The following is a 15862-nucleotide window of genomic DNA, read 5'->3' as shown; positions in this document are numbered from 1 at the left end:
TCAGTTTGGATTTGAATCTCACAAAATGCCGCGCCGTGATCGTCAGGAGGGAGTTTCCCCGCTCAAGTCTCCCTCTAGTGAACACGGGAATACAGTGTTTCTGGGCCACTTGTTACTACCCTTCCGACCAAGTATTTTTTAGTTAGTGTAGTATTTTGCTATTTGTGCAGGTGATGTTAGACTTCACTGCTGGGACTCCCTTTGGCTAACAGAATGCCGCCTGTCTAAATGGCCGTGTAATGGAACCACTGCAGTGGAAAGCAAACCACAGTGGAGTAAAATGGGAGAAAAGGTCACAGCAGCTCCATAGATATTCCTGTTGCAGTTCAGCGGGGCCCTGACTCTTTAACGACATCAGAGGTGCAGATGAGAGGCGAGCTGCAGCTTAAGGGAGAAGCTGGTCGGCCGGCCGTCACGGCAGAACCGGTCTTCTCGACACAAAGGAACACAGAAACTCTCTGAATCGTTTCTGGTAACTTGATCCACATCAAAGCGTCATTGTGGACGACGCAACTGCCGTCTTGTTTCCTAAAAACGAACGCTGGGTGTATTTCCCGCACTGTTTTTTTCCTTGAATGTAAACTTTCAATAAATGCCTCAATAACTGTGGAGTATTTTTGTCAGCTGACGATACCAGACGAGTGGACTTGAGTCACACGACTTGGACCTCAAGTTGGCAAATTTATTTCTGTTCATTTTAGATTTAACTCCTTAAAATCCCCCAAACCTACAGCGTTTTTTTCCCTTCACAACATATTTGATACCTTCCCCAAAGCGCGAGCATACAAAGGTAAACAGAAGCCTTTTACAACAGAAAGTGAAATCAATACACTTCTTGAATCAACAAATGTTAATCTATTCATTCCCCAGATCCACTGTGTTTAAACAGCATCCAATACAAAGTTGCATGAGAGGGTTTTGGTGATCTTTATTTAATCCATCAAACCGGACGCCAGCTACCAGCGTGATTCGTGGCCTCCTCTCATGGCAACAATGTGACGACACTGACGAGACACCTCGGTCATCCCGTTGCACATCTGGCAGGTTGACAGCCGAGCTTCCTCCTCTGAATGAATCAGTTTAAATGAAAATTGTCGAGGCCCAGAAAAAAAAGAAAAAGAAAAAAAAACTCTGAAATGAAACTGAGTCTACCTCAGGCCACGCCCCCCCGCCTCTCGTCACCTGGTAAGGCCTCAGGTAAGTGAGACCAAGTTCCAGTCGGACCAGCTGGCGGCGGATGAGAGAGACCGGCTCTACAGGTCCGTCGGGGGGAGCCGAGCGCAGGGACTCACATCCGCTTTCTCCGTGCGGCGGCGGCTTTGTTGTGAACGTGTGGTTTCGTGTGTGCTTACGAGGGCACGTCTAAACTGCCATGTTCAACCCCCCCCCCCCCCCCCCGCTCCTACTCATGCTTGTGTCCTTCATTTAATTGTCCATCCATTGTGTGTGTGATTGTTCTTATAATATCGCTTTATTCCACACAGCTCCCCGATGTTTTTCGACTTTCAGTGGCGCCGCAGCGTCTGTGACCAGTGATTGAGTCAGATAAAATGTGGTGGAATTAAAGGGCCTCCAATAAACAAATGGGGCAGTGAAGGACGAGGGGGAGGGTGAACTTGCGTGATTGTGTCGGTGCTACAGGGCCTTCTTCTCCAAACCTTTATCGCGCACACATATGTGTTCTGCGCTCTGTAATCAGCCTCTGCAGAGATGTGAATTTTGAAGATGCCGTGTCACTTGTTCAGAAATGCCCACGCGGCCTCCGCATGCCGATGACACTGCGGCCCTCACGCGAAATGACATCACCGGCGAACACAATGGCCGAAGATTAGAGGGCGATCGCAGCGGAGATGAAAGATAATCGGGCCGTGACTCTGAATGCGTTTGACGTTGTTGTGCAGGATTTGCTCCCTTGTGGCTAAAAGCAACATGAAAATAAAGCAGTATAAGTAGATTTAAAGGAGAAATCCGTCTAAATGAACCCATTCTTTGGCTCTTTGGAGCCACGTGGAGATACAAGGTCTTGTGTCAATACGTATGAGACATGAAGAAGTGTCTGATTTGTGCACGGTCACAGGTTTGGTATTTTAGAGAGGCCATGCTGCCAGTCTGTGGTGCCGGAGGAAACCGATAAGATGGACCTTGTAGATGTTCCGTGAGTAAATAGTCTGCACAAGATTGTTTCACCTCATCACCTGATAAACATGCAAACAGAGAGAGCCTTGTGATAACCGTGGATGTTTGAGGGTTTTTTTGTGATGAAAGACGCTTTATTTCGGTGCCCCTTCTGTTTTAGATGTGGCTCTCCTCAACGGCTCCCTTAAGCTCTCCCTCTCTCGCCTCGTCCGGGCGGGCCCTGCATGTGGATCATCTCCTTATCTTGATCTTGGGGAAGGCGAGTTCCTGTTCCGCTATGATTGCTGATCCGTCTGTCTCCCTTTTTTCGGGGTTCGGCTGCAGATTAAGATGCGGCTTGATAAGCTGCACAAAAAGCGAACTCGCCGTTACTGCTCATCGCGCCACCTTCACTCCACAACCTGCTGTGCCGTTGGTGTCACCACGCGTATTTCTGTGTATGTGTTTTTGGAGAAGGTCCTGCTGTGGTTGGTTAAACCAAAAAACGTGGCCAATCAGAATGAGCCAAACACTCCGGATTTAGTGGTTGACCTCTTCTCATCTTCGCCGTCCAGGCCGCTGGACTTCTCACCACTCGGCGAGCAGAGACGGTGTTTCTGCCGTCTTTGTGCCCGTGTCGCGTCGGCCGACAGCTTAAGCGCCTTGTTGTTCTGTCGGCCCGCCCTGCGCCACAGGTGTGTTGACGTGGAACAAATGGAGCTCTGCACTCTGTAGGCAGTGACCGTCTTCACTTATGGATTTAGCTGCTAATCTTTTAGCATCAGAAGACTTTTAGTAAAAAAAATGTTACTATGGTATTAAAAGTGGTAATAGTAATATTCACTATGTAGAGGAAACAGAACATCTGCACATGGAGACACGAGTATTAACTTCACTGTTACTAGTTGATGCTACTTTATGGTCCTACTGCTCCACAATTCAGAGGGAAAGACAGACAGCTTTTAATGAATTCAATCAGAATTATTTTTTTAAATTAAGTTTTAAATAATATTTAATAGTAGTTTATTATTGTTTTTCTGCAGAAAAGGGAAATGTCTCACAATAATTTCGTTCAAATTCAACTAATATTAATTTTTCCTGTTATTCTTTTGTGTTGAAGCTCAAAATAAATTTCTTGAACAATGTTTGAACTGAATTCAAAAGCAGTTCTTCTTCAGACTATTTCTACGCTCACTTCACTGTCAAACAGGTTTTTTTAATCTGGCCCAAACTTCGGAAAGTAGTTGGTTGCATCTCGCATTTCTGCATCTCGCATTTCTCGCAGAAATGCTGCTCACGCATTAACGGTGTCACGTTGTGATCATTCTGCTTTTCACTTAAAGGAATAAACGTTTTATAAAATGTGTGACGAAGGATGTGAGCGGCTTCCACCTGTAACCCTTCTGATTGCACGATCGGCCACTGATTCAGATTCAGATGAATCACCCCCCCCCCCTCGTCTACTCGCTCAGGTGATGGCGAGCGCTCTGAGTAACCGGACAGCAGCCAGTCACTCTCTGCCGAGCAGGTCCAGACACACCTCATCGCTGAGAAAACACAATGTCTGTTGTCAGGAACTCATTAATCGAGTATTAGTGTGTACTTTTCAGCTACTGTACAGTATTGACATTATCATATGTGTGTATGTAGCTGCTTTGGGGGGGGGGGGGTCATAAGTGGGCAACGGTTATCGACTTACATCATGTCCTCACTTGCTTTACTGCCACCATGTGTGTTGTGCAGATGTCACAACAGCCCCCGCCCCCCCTCCCTCAACGCCACTGTGAGAACGCCTCACCCCCTTGATTCCCAGACGTGGACACACCCAATTCACAGACTCACAACCAATGAAACGACATGCAAAGTGACTGTCAGTGTTCACCGGTGAGCTGGGTTTAACTGTCACTTTTCAAAATGATTTATCCGTTCGCCCGTGCATCTCGGCTCGTCGACTTCATGCGACAACCCGAGGCGCCATCTCCACTTTCCAATTGCCTCCACCGTTGTTATTTAAAATGTATTCTGCATTGGTAAAATAGAAAAAACTCACCCAGAACGTCCTGAGTGTAACCTACTGTGGATATATTTAAACACATACAACTTGACCCAGTGGAAGAAGCTCGGCCAAAATGGCAAATGCTCTAATATCTGCGTCCTGATCTGATACATTTGAGACATCAGCAAAGCCTCCAGGCGTCTTTGACCCGCACCCCATGCGTCTCTCCCGCTCACAATGAGGCCTCGCCATCGCTGGCAGCGGATAATCCACTCATTTAATTTAAATTCTGAAGAAAGGCGTTGAGCTGAAAAGATAACGCTGTTGTTAGTCGAGGTCTTCAGGAGAACGGGACGTGATTAAGTCTGTTTTTCATCACAGGAGAAGGGTTGCACACAGAGGACGTGACGATATCACAACAAACAGTCATGTTGTGTCTGCAAGTAATGAGTCACAATATAATTTAATCAAATTTTAATAATACGTGTCTTTTACGAGAACCAGAACCAGATTCAGCTACATTAGAATCAGATTCTGGGGGTTAATTTGCAGCTTTTGCTACAACTGAGTCACTAGTTTTATAATTATTCATTGATAATTTGTCCCACTTAAAAGCGTGCGCGCATTCGGTTTTTTTGCCAGCATCAGCTGTGCACGTGGATTTAGCACTTCCTCGCATGCTGATGTGCGTAATGACACCAATGCAGGCCGCTGCTTCCCAGCAGCCCCTCTGTGTATTGCATCCGGGGCGTCTGTCACGCCTTTTCGATGTGTGTATTTTCTTTTCTTTGAGTGTGTATCTACTGCAAATCCATTGTGAACCACATAGACAATCCACTACCAAAGTGTCTGCGGGTCGACGAGCGCGTGTGAAGTGCTAATCGCCTCGTTGTCCGCACGCTGTGGCGCGCGGCCTTCGCTCGTCTCGCCTCAAAGCCGCGTTGCGTGTATTCCAGCCGCGAAGCGACTTTGATCACGTCTCCCTTGACGACTGCAGGGCGGGCACAATGGCGACCGCTGACGACCTGCGATGCAGAGACATTCAAGGGGCCACACAGGATGAGCAAAGCGCCCGCTGTCTGCAGGCAGAGGAGGGTGTCCGTAACCCACCTCGCCGTGTGTTACTCACTTGGACGCCGGCGCCTTTGAGGCCTTTTCAAAGCTGTTGAAAGAAGTCACACTCAGGCACGGGGACGAGTCTCACTGATCGACACCGAAACCGGACGTTTATTGGCCAAAGTACAAAGGAGAATTAAATGATGAGTGATAAACATGATGTAGCCAATCCTGTAAATTGAGTCAAATATTAGATTTCTAATCATTAAACAGCTAAATTAGCTAAATCTTTTGGCCTTTTCAGTGTTCAATCCTTCGTTTGAATCCTTATCTTTTACACATCACAATGTCTCACACACACACAGCCGATGTTGGGGAGTAAAAACAACAACAGCCCCCCCCCCCCCCCCCCCTCTCCCCCCCGAGGCGCGACGCTCTCAAACCGCTCGTTTACACGACGGAGGAGCAGCAGCGCCGAACCAAACGGGCTTCGCCCCCGGGGGCCGGACGGACCTGTCGGTGCACCTGCTGATTCCCAGGCCTCGCTGCCAACCTGCCACTACAGTGAAACCCGACCAGAGCGAAACTGGCAGCGAGCCAGAGGCTGAGCTGGTTGACTACTCCTGGCACAATCGCTGAGAGCAGAGCGGTCGGGCGGGGGGGGGGGGGGGGGGGGGACGCCCGGGAGAAGGACGAGAGACACATAGATGACTAACCCTGAGACGACAACGAGAGGAGGAGGACAGTTGCCTGAACTCCTGGGAACCTAAAACCTGTCCAGCACGGCCCTGGTGATTGCTCAACGTGCGCGCTGTTGTTGCACACCCTGAACCTGTGAGCGGTTGTGTTTACAACGTATGTATTGTGTGTGTGTGTGTGTGTGTGTGTGTGTGTGTGTGTGTGTGTGTGTGTGTGTGTGCATAACAGCATGCACTTGAGGTACGTTTCTGCTTCAGGAACCTTGCAGAGCAGATTTGGATTTAAATGAGAGATGAAATGAGAGGTTGAGTGAGAGTTTGTTCCCCCATGAGGAGCCTGGTGGCCTCTCAGCACGTTGATCCCCACGGTGACCTTCACCCGGCCCAGCTGATCCGCACACACAGTGTGCACCTTTTGATTGACAGGGCGCGCGCTCCACAGTGGTCCCCGGCCCCCCAAAACGACTGAGGACACAAAGATGTCTCTTCTCACTGTTGTTTTTGCGTTAAACATTTTCCACCTCAAATGGGTTTGTCTCACTTGTCACACTCTAAATAGAAATCTGTCCAACATGGGACGCTTTTCACATCACCTCCCCTACCAGCAGCAGATCACATTACATCACATGTCATTCAGCTGACGCCTTTATCCAGAGCGACTTACAATAAGCGTGTTCAACCATATGGATACAAACTCAGAAGAGCAAGAAACAAGAAAGTGCAATTTCCTCAAATAAGCCGATCCAGCTTGTGCTGGAACCGACTGGTCCCTCGGGGTCAAAGTTCATCATCGGCCCCATTTCCTCGGGATGAGAACGCTGTGGCTTTTATCCGCGACCCGGCCCCAGACGGAGGATGTCACGTTTTGACCCGGCGATGAGACGGCCTCTAGCAGAGCGAGCAGATCCCTGACGTATCGGGCAAAGTGAGAGTGTTTCTATTTGTCCCGCTCACCCGGGACTCCGCGTGGGATGTCTCCTACGTCTCTCTCTCTCTCACGCTCACCTCACGTTGCTGCAGAAGCAACCCCCACCCCCCCCTCCTCCCTGCGGCTTGCTTTAAAAACACCCCCGTTTTCATGCATGTTTCACGTTGTCACGGTTGCGCCTACCCGACGAATGTCAATCAAGTTCTACGCAACAAGGTGAGCAAGCAGCTCGCACTGCTGCAGCCGCTTTCCACGTCTCGAGCCGAACGCCACCAGCGGCCACGCGGACGCGATTAGAGGCGGTGGAGCCGAGGGGGCACAGCTGGAGGCCAGAGGTTGCTCATCGCAGACGCTTTTAGGGAAAGTACCCAGAGTGCTGATGGGGGATTTGGACTCCCGCGCCGCTCTCTGCGCCTTTTCAAACATCATAACATCCCGGGAAAGCCGCTCCAATGACACACAGGACACAGAAGCTATGGTTTGCACTTCTTTTATTTGCATGCCCTCACTCCCGCACGTGCAGAAATACATGCGGACGAAAAGGAGGGGACGGTAAAGCAAAGAGATTGGTGACAGCGATCGAAAAAAAAACAACATAAAACATGACAAAACATACGTGTACATCAATGCAATAAAAATCCAAGTCTCATCTAATATTTAATATACATATAAATGACAAATGATCTGTTTTAACAAACAGAATAGCGAATACATTAAGCAGACTTCCACAGGAAGTATAGTAGAGCCTTTCCGTGGCTCTTCTTCACACTCACTTTGTGACCTCGGGTCTTCACTTACATTAAAGTTAGCGGCCGTTTAGCGTCCTCTAACTGTGCACACTGGGCTGCTGAGGAGATAAGGAATGTATTGAGCCTGTAAACAAAGAGGAGCGAATAAAAAAAGCCAAGCCAGCGGTGCTGCTGAGAGGAGCCGCAGGGTGGAGGCCAAGACTCCTGCAGTGCCTGATTTTACAGATGCAGATTGGTGGGGGGGGGGGGCAACAAACAAAGGTTACCACTCCCACGGCCCTTTCACCCCACAGGACTTTAAGAAAAGGCCCCCGTGCGACGCCGAGAACTAAGAAGGGGGAAAACGCATTTCTTCCAAGAAATCATCACTTTCTTTTTCTCGCAGATGTTAAATAAATTGATACAATTCCAATCAAACCAAAAATGCCTGGGCGAGAGGGGGGGGGACTTGGGGGGGGGGGGGGGGGTTGTCAGGCGAAGAAAAAGAAAATACACCGGTCGAAACCACCCACGGGAGCTTTCACACAGAGGCAACAATGTGGCACCTCGCACTGCGATCGCTACTTGCATATAAATAGGCTGTTGTCACCAGACAGCGAGAATACAACAGAGAAAAAGGCTAACGCCCATCAGCTAAGACCCTGGGCCCCGGAGCCAGGGCCCCGGACCTGGGACCCAGACCCTGGGCGCGGGGGCCAGGGCCTCGGACCCGGGACCCAGACCCAGGGCGCGGGGGCCAGGGCCTCGGACCCGGGACCCAGACCCAGGGCCTCGGACCCGGGACCCAGACCCAGGGACCCGGGACCCAGACCCAGGGCCTCGGACCCTTTCCGCTTCTCTCCCTCTTGCGTTTAAGGCTGCAGGCGTTTAAAGGCACCGCATGCAAATTCACCCCATTTACATGACGATGTGTGCTTTCTCTTTGTGGTGAAATGTTCCTTTAGAGTCTCAATTCACGGCCCGCCGGTGATGCGTACACATGAAAGCGTGCACTGACTTTGATTTTTAACATAACACATATGTTGTTTTTTTTTTTTTACATGGAACAATCGGCATGTGAATATAATGTAAACAAACTTTGCTTTCCTCAAAACCGGAAACCAGACCCAGAATCCTCTCTGCGGTCTCCACGGATGTTACTTCCCGCGTCCATCCGCGCTCATGTTTTGTTTCCCTTCCATTTGGCATCCCGGAGTAATAATGCTTAACGGGTAAGGATGCTAAACTGCCACCAATCAGAACCGGGACAGGAAGCAAAAGTAAAGGAGTTAAATAAGCGACAGACATTTTTGTCCGCAACCCACAGGGTCGGCTGTCCGCTTTGGAGAGTTCAGATGAAGCAGAAGAACTTCTTCCAGCTGCACCTGGAGAAAGCTTTGGTGCGTCTGTCAGAAAACCTCCTCTTCTTGCACTTGCGAGATTTGTTCTTGATGGCGGCGAAAATGGCGGCGTCGAACGCCTCCTTCAGGTTCTTTTGCGTGAGCGAGGAGCACTCCACGTAGTCCGCCGCCCGGATCTTCTCGGCCAAGCCCCGGGCCCGGGAGCTCGGGATGGGCTTGACTTTGGACCGGTCCAGGTTGATGAGGACGTTGACGTCCGACAAGAGGTCCGACTGAGTCCCCACGAGGACGATGGGCGAGGACGGGTTGTGGGCCCGGATCTCTGAAACCCACTTCTTGGTGATGTTGTGAAAGGAGGTGGGGTTGACCACGCTGAAGCAAAGCAGGAAGACGTCCGTGTGGGCGTAGGACAGAGCCCTGAATCCGTCAAACTCCTCCTGAAATCGAGACACGGATCGCAGGTTAGCGTCGAGCGAGGCGACGGTAGACTGACTCACGGTAATTACGTTCATGGTGACATCGTGTTGTCACACAAAACATGAGTCACACAACGGAGGAAAGTTCAGCTCTCATGACATCATCAAAGAAGAAAATCGGAATATCAGCGTGTTTTTAAAATGAGGATTTTAAGCTGTCAAATTATACTTTGTGTCCATTCAGTGAATTCAACCCCAACAAACAGGTGACGAACAAGTAAATATGTTGGTATATATGTATTATGTATTATTTGTCAACACAGCGTCTTGGTGATAAAATAAAAATAAATAAATAAATAAATAAATAAATAAAAGGTCTTACCTGTCCAGCAGTGTCCAGAAGCTGAACTTTAACTGGGGATCCTTCAACTTGGACCTGACCTGTTGAACCCCAACAACATGAGTCAGTCAGCATCCCCTTGTTTCACTTTATTTCACACATTTAAGAAAGAAGAAGAAAGAAAACATTTCTAACCTCCAAGCAAAGACACCAGCATTCATGCCGATTCGTGTCACTGAGTGTCTACCGACTCCTTCCTATTACTTTATCCAGAATCTGACATGCATAAAATAAATGAATAATTCTGCTGCTCGATGCCTCACCGGAGAAGACGTCGAAGCCGGTCTGCTGGTACTCGGTCGGGTACCCGTTGGACGTGTAGCTGACGATCATGCTGGTCTTCCCGACGGCTCCGTCTCCCACCAGCATGCAGCTGATGACGCCGGGCTCCAGCTCGTCCTCCCCGGTCAGCCCGCAGGCGGAAGGGACTCGGGACTCGCGGTGGAAGTAATCCATGTGAGGTGGCATGTCGAGCCGCGCATTAAACACGTGTGAGAACGCGGCGGACGCTGCTGCTCCGCTGAGATCCGAGCGAGAGTCTGAGCGGAGACGGTCTGTCACGCTGAGGGAGGCTGAGTGACGGGCCACGTGTGCGGGAGGGGGCGGGGCCAGGGCCGCTTCCGATCTGCATAGACACGCCCACGGAGAAAAAGACGCTTAAAGAGAGCGATGCATAGACGCTTGTGAATAAAAAAAGCTTGTGATTCCCAACTAACTGTGAGATGAAAAAACAATTACAGTGCAGTAAAATAACATAAACACTTTAAAAAAAGCATCGTCATCCAGGTGAATGTGGGATTTATTCTAATCATGTGGTCAATGCTCTGTCATTCGTTCAGGCGCTCTGAGAGCGCGCTCACCGCGCCCCCTGGCGGCCGAACAGAAGCACCGCGTCACGCTGATCACATGATCGCGGGCGTCACCTGATTATCGGCGTCCACACTGTGTATGTGAGGTCGGAAGCTGCCGTTGCTTTCTGTACCAAAGTTAGCGCGAACGATTTAATGTCGGACGTTGCCGTGTTTGCTGCAACGTAAGGCAGTAAATCAACCCCCCCCCCCCCCCCTGACTGCCGTTTGTGTTCATGCGGGCAGAGGACGTACGGGTTGAGTTAGCTAGCTAGCTAACGTTAGCTAGCTATGGCGTACTAGCAGTGTCTCTTCGCCACCAAGTCACGTGTAGAGGAGTCATTTCAAGGCAGTGAAATAAGGCGAACCATAGAACGATGGCTTCGATTCTGGACGGGTACGAGGACTCGCAGAACACCAGGCAGAGTGCGCAGCAGCAAAGCCGCCTGTCGACCGCCAACATCGGGATCACGCATTCGGGTAGGTCGCTCTCGCCCGCGGGTGCGCTGCATGCGAGGATCGCCGTCGCGTTGACGCCGCACTTGTTCCCCCATGTTCGACCTAGGCTTTGTGAACGTGAGGCTCGAGGAAGAGAAGCCGATATTCAACAAGCAGAGGATCGACTTCACCCCTCCCGAGAGGATAAACCACCTCGCGGTGTGCAACAACCAGCTGTGCATGAGTCTGGGGAAGGACACCCTGCTGAGGTGAGACAGGGCATCGTCCCACAGCCTCCCAAAACGGATGTTAATACAGCTGATGGAATATATTGATGCCTCGTATTCTGTTCTGTGCAGGATTGACTTGGCCAAGCCAGATCAGCCCAACCAGATCGAATTAGGAAGGAAAGATGACAGTAAGGTGCACAGACTGTTCCTGGACCCCACTGGTGAGACAAAAAAACACTGTAAACAGTATTCAGATTCTAATGTGAACATGTTGCCTATAGGGCTGTCGTTATTATGATCAGGCTTCACGTGATTCGACTTTCTATCCTGTTATGTGCTTTTTCCACTTCACATGACAATTGTTTTCAATTATTTCATCTAGTTCTATTTTTTAAATGATTGAACAAAAACACCAGCACAACTGCAGCAACATCTTGAGGACTGAAATGCAACTAGAATATGTGGAAGATCACTGTATTATAGTGACTTCCTAACAATAGCGGTGTTTTTCAACCATATTTTCCCCGCTGCAGGCTCCCATCTGCTGATCTGCCTGAGCACCAGCGAGTGTCTGTACCTCAACAGGAACACGCAGAAGGTGCGCGGCTTGTCCCGCTGGAGGGGACACCTCATCGAAAGCGTGGCCTGGAACAAGCATCTGGGCAACGAGACCAGCACGGGACCGGTTTTGGTCGGCACCAGTCAGGGCATCATCTTCGAGGCGGAGATCTCGGCGACTGAGGGCAGCCTCTTCAACACCAATCCGGATCAATACTTCAGACAGGTGGGAGCCCGTGCGGTCGTCCAAAATACTGCCTCGTACGTCTTCCTATATTTCCCGGCATCACGTTGTCTTTCTGCGTCAGGTCCACTCCCTGGAGGAGGATGGGAAGCCCGCACCCGTCTGCTGCCTGGAGGTGGAGCGGGGCTTCGAGAACAAGTACTTCATCATCGCCACCACCCGCAAGCGCCTGTTCCAGTTCGTGGGCAAGGTGGCCGAGGGCTCGGAGCAGCAGGGCTTCAGCTCCATCTTCAGCCAGAACCACGACCTGCTGCCCAGCTTCCAGGAGTTCCCGGCCAACATGGGCTACAGCGAGATCACCTTTTACACCTCCAAGCTGCGGACTTCCCCGAAGGCGTTCGCCTGGATGATGGGTAATGGAGTTCTCTACGGTCAGCTGGACTACGTCCGGCCCGATTCCCTGCTGAGTGATGTGCAGGTAAATGTCTCTACGTGTGAGAAGGTTTCTCTATCAACTCAAACTAATTATTCCTTTTCTCAACAATGTTCATTTCTACCCTAGCGACATATATTCACGTACTCGTTCTCCATATTTTCTCCCTCGCAATAAAACAGGTGTGGGATTACACCCCCGACATCGACCTGAGTCTCAACAAGCCCATCTCCATTGTGCTGACACAGTTCCACTTCCTGCTGCTGCTCCACGACCGAGTTAAAGCCATCTGCACCCTGAACGGACAGGTGGTGTACGAGGACGTGTTCCCAGATAAATTTGGCGCCCTCAAGAAGATGATCAAGGACCCCGTGGGCGGCTTGGTGTGGATCTACACCGAGCGGGCGGTTTTCCGCTACCACATCCAGCGCGAGTCCAGGGACGTGTGGCAGATGTACATGAGCATGTCCAAGTTCGACCTGGCCAAGGAGTACTGCCGAGACCGCCCGGAGTGCATGGACATGGTGCTGGCCAAGGAGGCGGAGCACTGCTTCCAGAACAAGCGGTACCTGGAGAGCGCCAAGTGCTACGCCCTGACGCAGAACTACTTCGAAGAGATCGCGCTCAAGTTCATCGAGGCCAAACAGGAGGAAGCCCTGAAGGAGTTCCTGCTGAAGAAGCTGAACAATTTGAAAGCCAGCGAGAGGACGCAGATCACCTTGCTGGTCACCTGGCTGGCCGAGCTCTACCTGAACCGGCTCGGCCAGCTGGAGAGCGACGGCAACGCCGTCGCCTTCAAGGAGACGCGCGACGAGTTCCACCAATTTCTCTGCAACGGCAAGCACAAGGACTGCCTGTTCAACAACCGCAGCACCATCTACGACCTGCTGGCCAGCCACGGCAACGTGGACGACATGGTTTACTTCTCGGTCGTCATGCAGGACTACGAGCGGGTGATATCGCACTACTGCCAGCACGACGACTACGGCGCGGCCCTGGACGTGCTCTCGAAGCACTGCGACCAGAAGCTTTTTTACAAGTTCTCCCCCGTCCTCATGCAGCACATTCCCAAAAAGGTGGTGGACGCGTGGATCCAGATGGGCAAGCGGCTGGACCCGAAGAAGCTCATCCCGGCTCTGATGAACTACAGCCAGATGGGCAGCACCCAGCAGATCAGCGAGACCATCCGCTACATGGAGTTCTGCGTGTACGAGCTGACCGTGACGGAGGAGGCCATCCACAACTACCTGCTGTCCCTCTACGCCAAGTACAAGCCGGACTCTCTGCTGTGGTACCTGGAGCAGGCGGGCACGCGCGCCTCAGAGATCCACTACGACTTGAAGTACGCCCTCAGGCTGTGCGCGGAAAACGGCTACCTGCGGGCCTGCGTCCTGGTCTACAGGATCATGGAGCTGTACGAAGAGGCCGTGGATCTCGCCTTACAAGTAAGTGCTCGGCACGTCGATGGACATGAAGCCGATGCAGAACAATGTCTGAATCATCGAGGCCGTAACCGATTTGACAAATGCAGCCAACTTGCAATGCGTTTACTGTCCATAGGTAGATGTGGACTTGGCCAAGTCATGCGCGGACCTGCCCGAAGACGACGAGGAGCTGAGGAAAAAGCTTTGGCTGAAGATCGCCCGGCACGTGGTGCAGGAGGAGAAAGATGTGAAGAAAGCCATGAACTGTCTGTCCAGCTGCAACCTGCTCAAGATCGAAGACATCCTGCCCTTCTTCCCAGACTTTGTCACCATCGACCATTTTAAGGTACGTGATGGAACATGAACACAAACAATTTACATTTTACTGACTGTGGTCGTAGTTCTGGGTGTCTCCTATAATCCCTGCTCGATGCCATGTATTCAATGTACGGCTAACACGCAAATGAACGCACTTTACCGGCTTGTCAGGAGGCCATCTGCAGCTCCCTGGAGGAGTACAACCAGCACATCGACGAGCTGAAACAGGAAATGGAGGAGGCCACGGAGAGCGCCAAGCGCATCCGAGAAGACATCCAGGAGATGAGGAACAAATACGGCGTAGTGGATTCCCAGGAGAAGTGTGCCGCTTGTGAATTCCCGTTGCTCAACAGGCCTTTCTACCTGTTCCTATGCGGACACATGTTCCACTACGACTGCCTGTTCCAGGTAATGATGGCTGTGTACCGCATTATTAATAATGATTAAAGATTGCCAAACCACATTTGTGGAGTTACAATTCCTCCTGAGTCCCTCTTTTAATTTATATTCTTCTACCTTCTAGGAAGTCACCCCTCACCTGACGCCCTTTAAGCAGAGTTGTCTGGAGGAACTGCAGAAGAAGCTGGCCGCGGCCGCCCCGTCCTCCAAGTCTCGACACCGGCCGGCGGCCAAGGACGAAGGAGACACCGGCAGCCTGGGGAAGGGCAGCGCGGGCACGAGTCGCGAGCAGATCAAATCGGACATGGACGACATCATTGCGTCCGAATGCGTGTACTGCGGCGAGCTGATGATCAAGACCATCGACAAGCCTTTCATTGACCCAGAGAGATTTGAGGAGGAGAAATCCAGCTGGCTATGAGCGAGGCCTCCCCTCGATGTGAAGAGACACGGCAGCCCCCCCCCCTACCTGATATGTCAATGAAACGTCAGCATCCACAGGACCCGTTCAGTGGAAGCAGACATTCACCCGATTGCCTGTCACTAGTGCCGCATCCCAAAAAAACTTCTTTTGTTGGCCATATGTGGAGCTGATTTAAAGACCGTTGCACTTAATGTGGGAGTGTTTAGTAGGAGGCTGGACATTGGCAAATTATACAAGAGGATGTGATAATCGCAATTAACTAAATTATGTTATGCACTTCAACGACTCAAGCTCTGTTTAATCTTACAGTTCATGTGTGGCAAATCGTCAAACTTTTATTTCACGTTTCCTGTTTTGCAATTCAATTGTGGATTATTAAAGCTTGTCAACAAGGATGAACTGGTTATTCTCATTGAACCTTTAACACATTTATTTGAACTAGACTGACTGAGAAATCAGAATCCTTCTTCGCAGTTCCTCGGGGGGCTTCTACAGCTGCCTGAGATCGACAAAATAACAGCTTATCAGCAAGCAGAAGCAGGTCATGCACAGCACCATACTTAGCACCACAGGCTGCGTGACTAACTTGTGGTTTGGTGTAAACTGTGTTGAGGGCGACTTGAGTTCAGATTACTGTTACAGAAAGCATGTTCGGATCCCAAACAGCACCATTAAACGTATTTTGTACATCACATAATTGTCAAAAAAAGTCTCCAAACATATTTATTCATTTGGGTGTAAAAAACTACTTTTAACTCTTGACATTACAATAACTTCACAAACTGTCACCTTTTACTCAGGTTACTCAGCTGCCTCACCATACCTAAAACGGAGTTCCCGTCTGGTGACGTCAGACGCAGCTCGGTAATCTTCGCAGTGGGCAGACTCTACTAATCGACATCGGGATT

At 50.5% G+C, this 15862-nt stretch overlaps 2 protein-coding genes across 2 annotated transcripts; one reads left to right on the top strand and one right to left on the bottom strand.

Moving 5' to 3' along the window:
* Window positions 1-8299: 8299 nt before the first annotated feature.
* On the bottom strand, window positions 8300-10285 carry rhov (ras homolog family member V). Its single transcript, XM_040160249.2, has 3 exons — window positions 9962-10285; window positions 9681-9739; window positions 8300-9319 (listed from the first exon to the last, which is right to left on the bottom strand). Exons 1-3 carry the CDS (start codon window positions 10164-10166, stop codon window positions 8873-8875), a joined length of 711 nt encoding a protein of 236 aa, XP_040016183.1. The 5' UTR covers window positions 10167-10285; the 3' UTR covers window positions 8300-8872.
* A 290-nt stretch (window positions 10286-10575) lies between these two features.
* Window positions 10576-15353, top strand: vps18 (VPS18 core subunit of CORVET and HOPS complexes). Its single transcript, XM_040160248.2, has 9 exons — window positions 10576-11026; window positions 11112-11253; window positions 11344-11435; window positions 11748-11998; window positions 12081-12434; window positions 12572-13834; window positions 13950-14159; window positions 14303-14539; window positions 14655-15353. Exons 1-9 carry the CDS (start codon window positions 10924-10926, stop codon window positions 14949-14951), a joined length of 2949 nt encoding a protein of 982 aa, XP_040016182.2. The 5' UTR covers window positions 10576-10923; the 3' UTR covers window positions 14952-15353.
* Window positions 15354-15862: the final 509 nt, after the last annotated feature.

Source organism: Gasterosteus aculeatus, chromosome 18, assembly GCF_964276395.1.
Source record: "Gasterosteus aculeatus chromosome 18, fGasAcu3.hap1.1, whole genome shotgun sequence".
Lineage (NCBI taxonomy): Eukaryota > Metazoa > Chordata > Actinopteri > Perciformes > Gasterosteidae > Gasterosteus > Gasterosteus aculeatus.
This window is presented reverse-complemented; position numbering and strand designations above follow the sequence as displayed.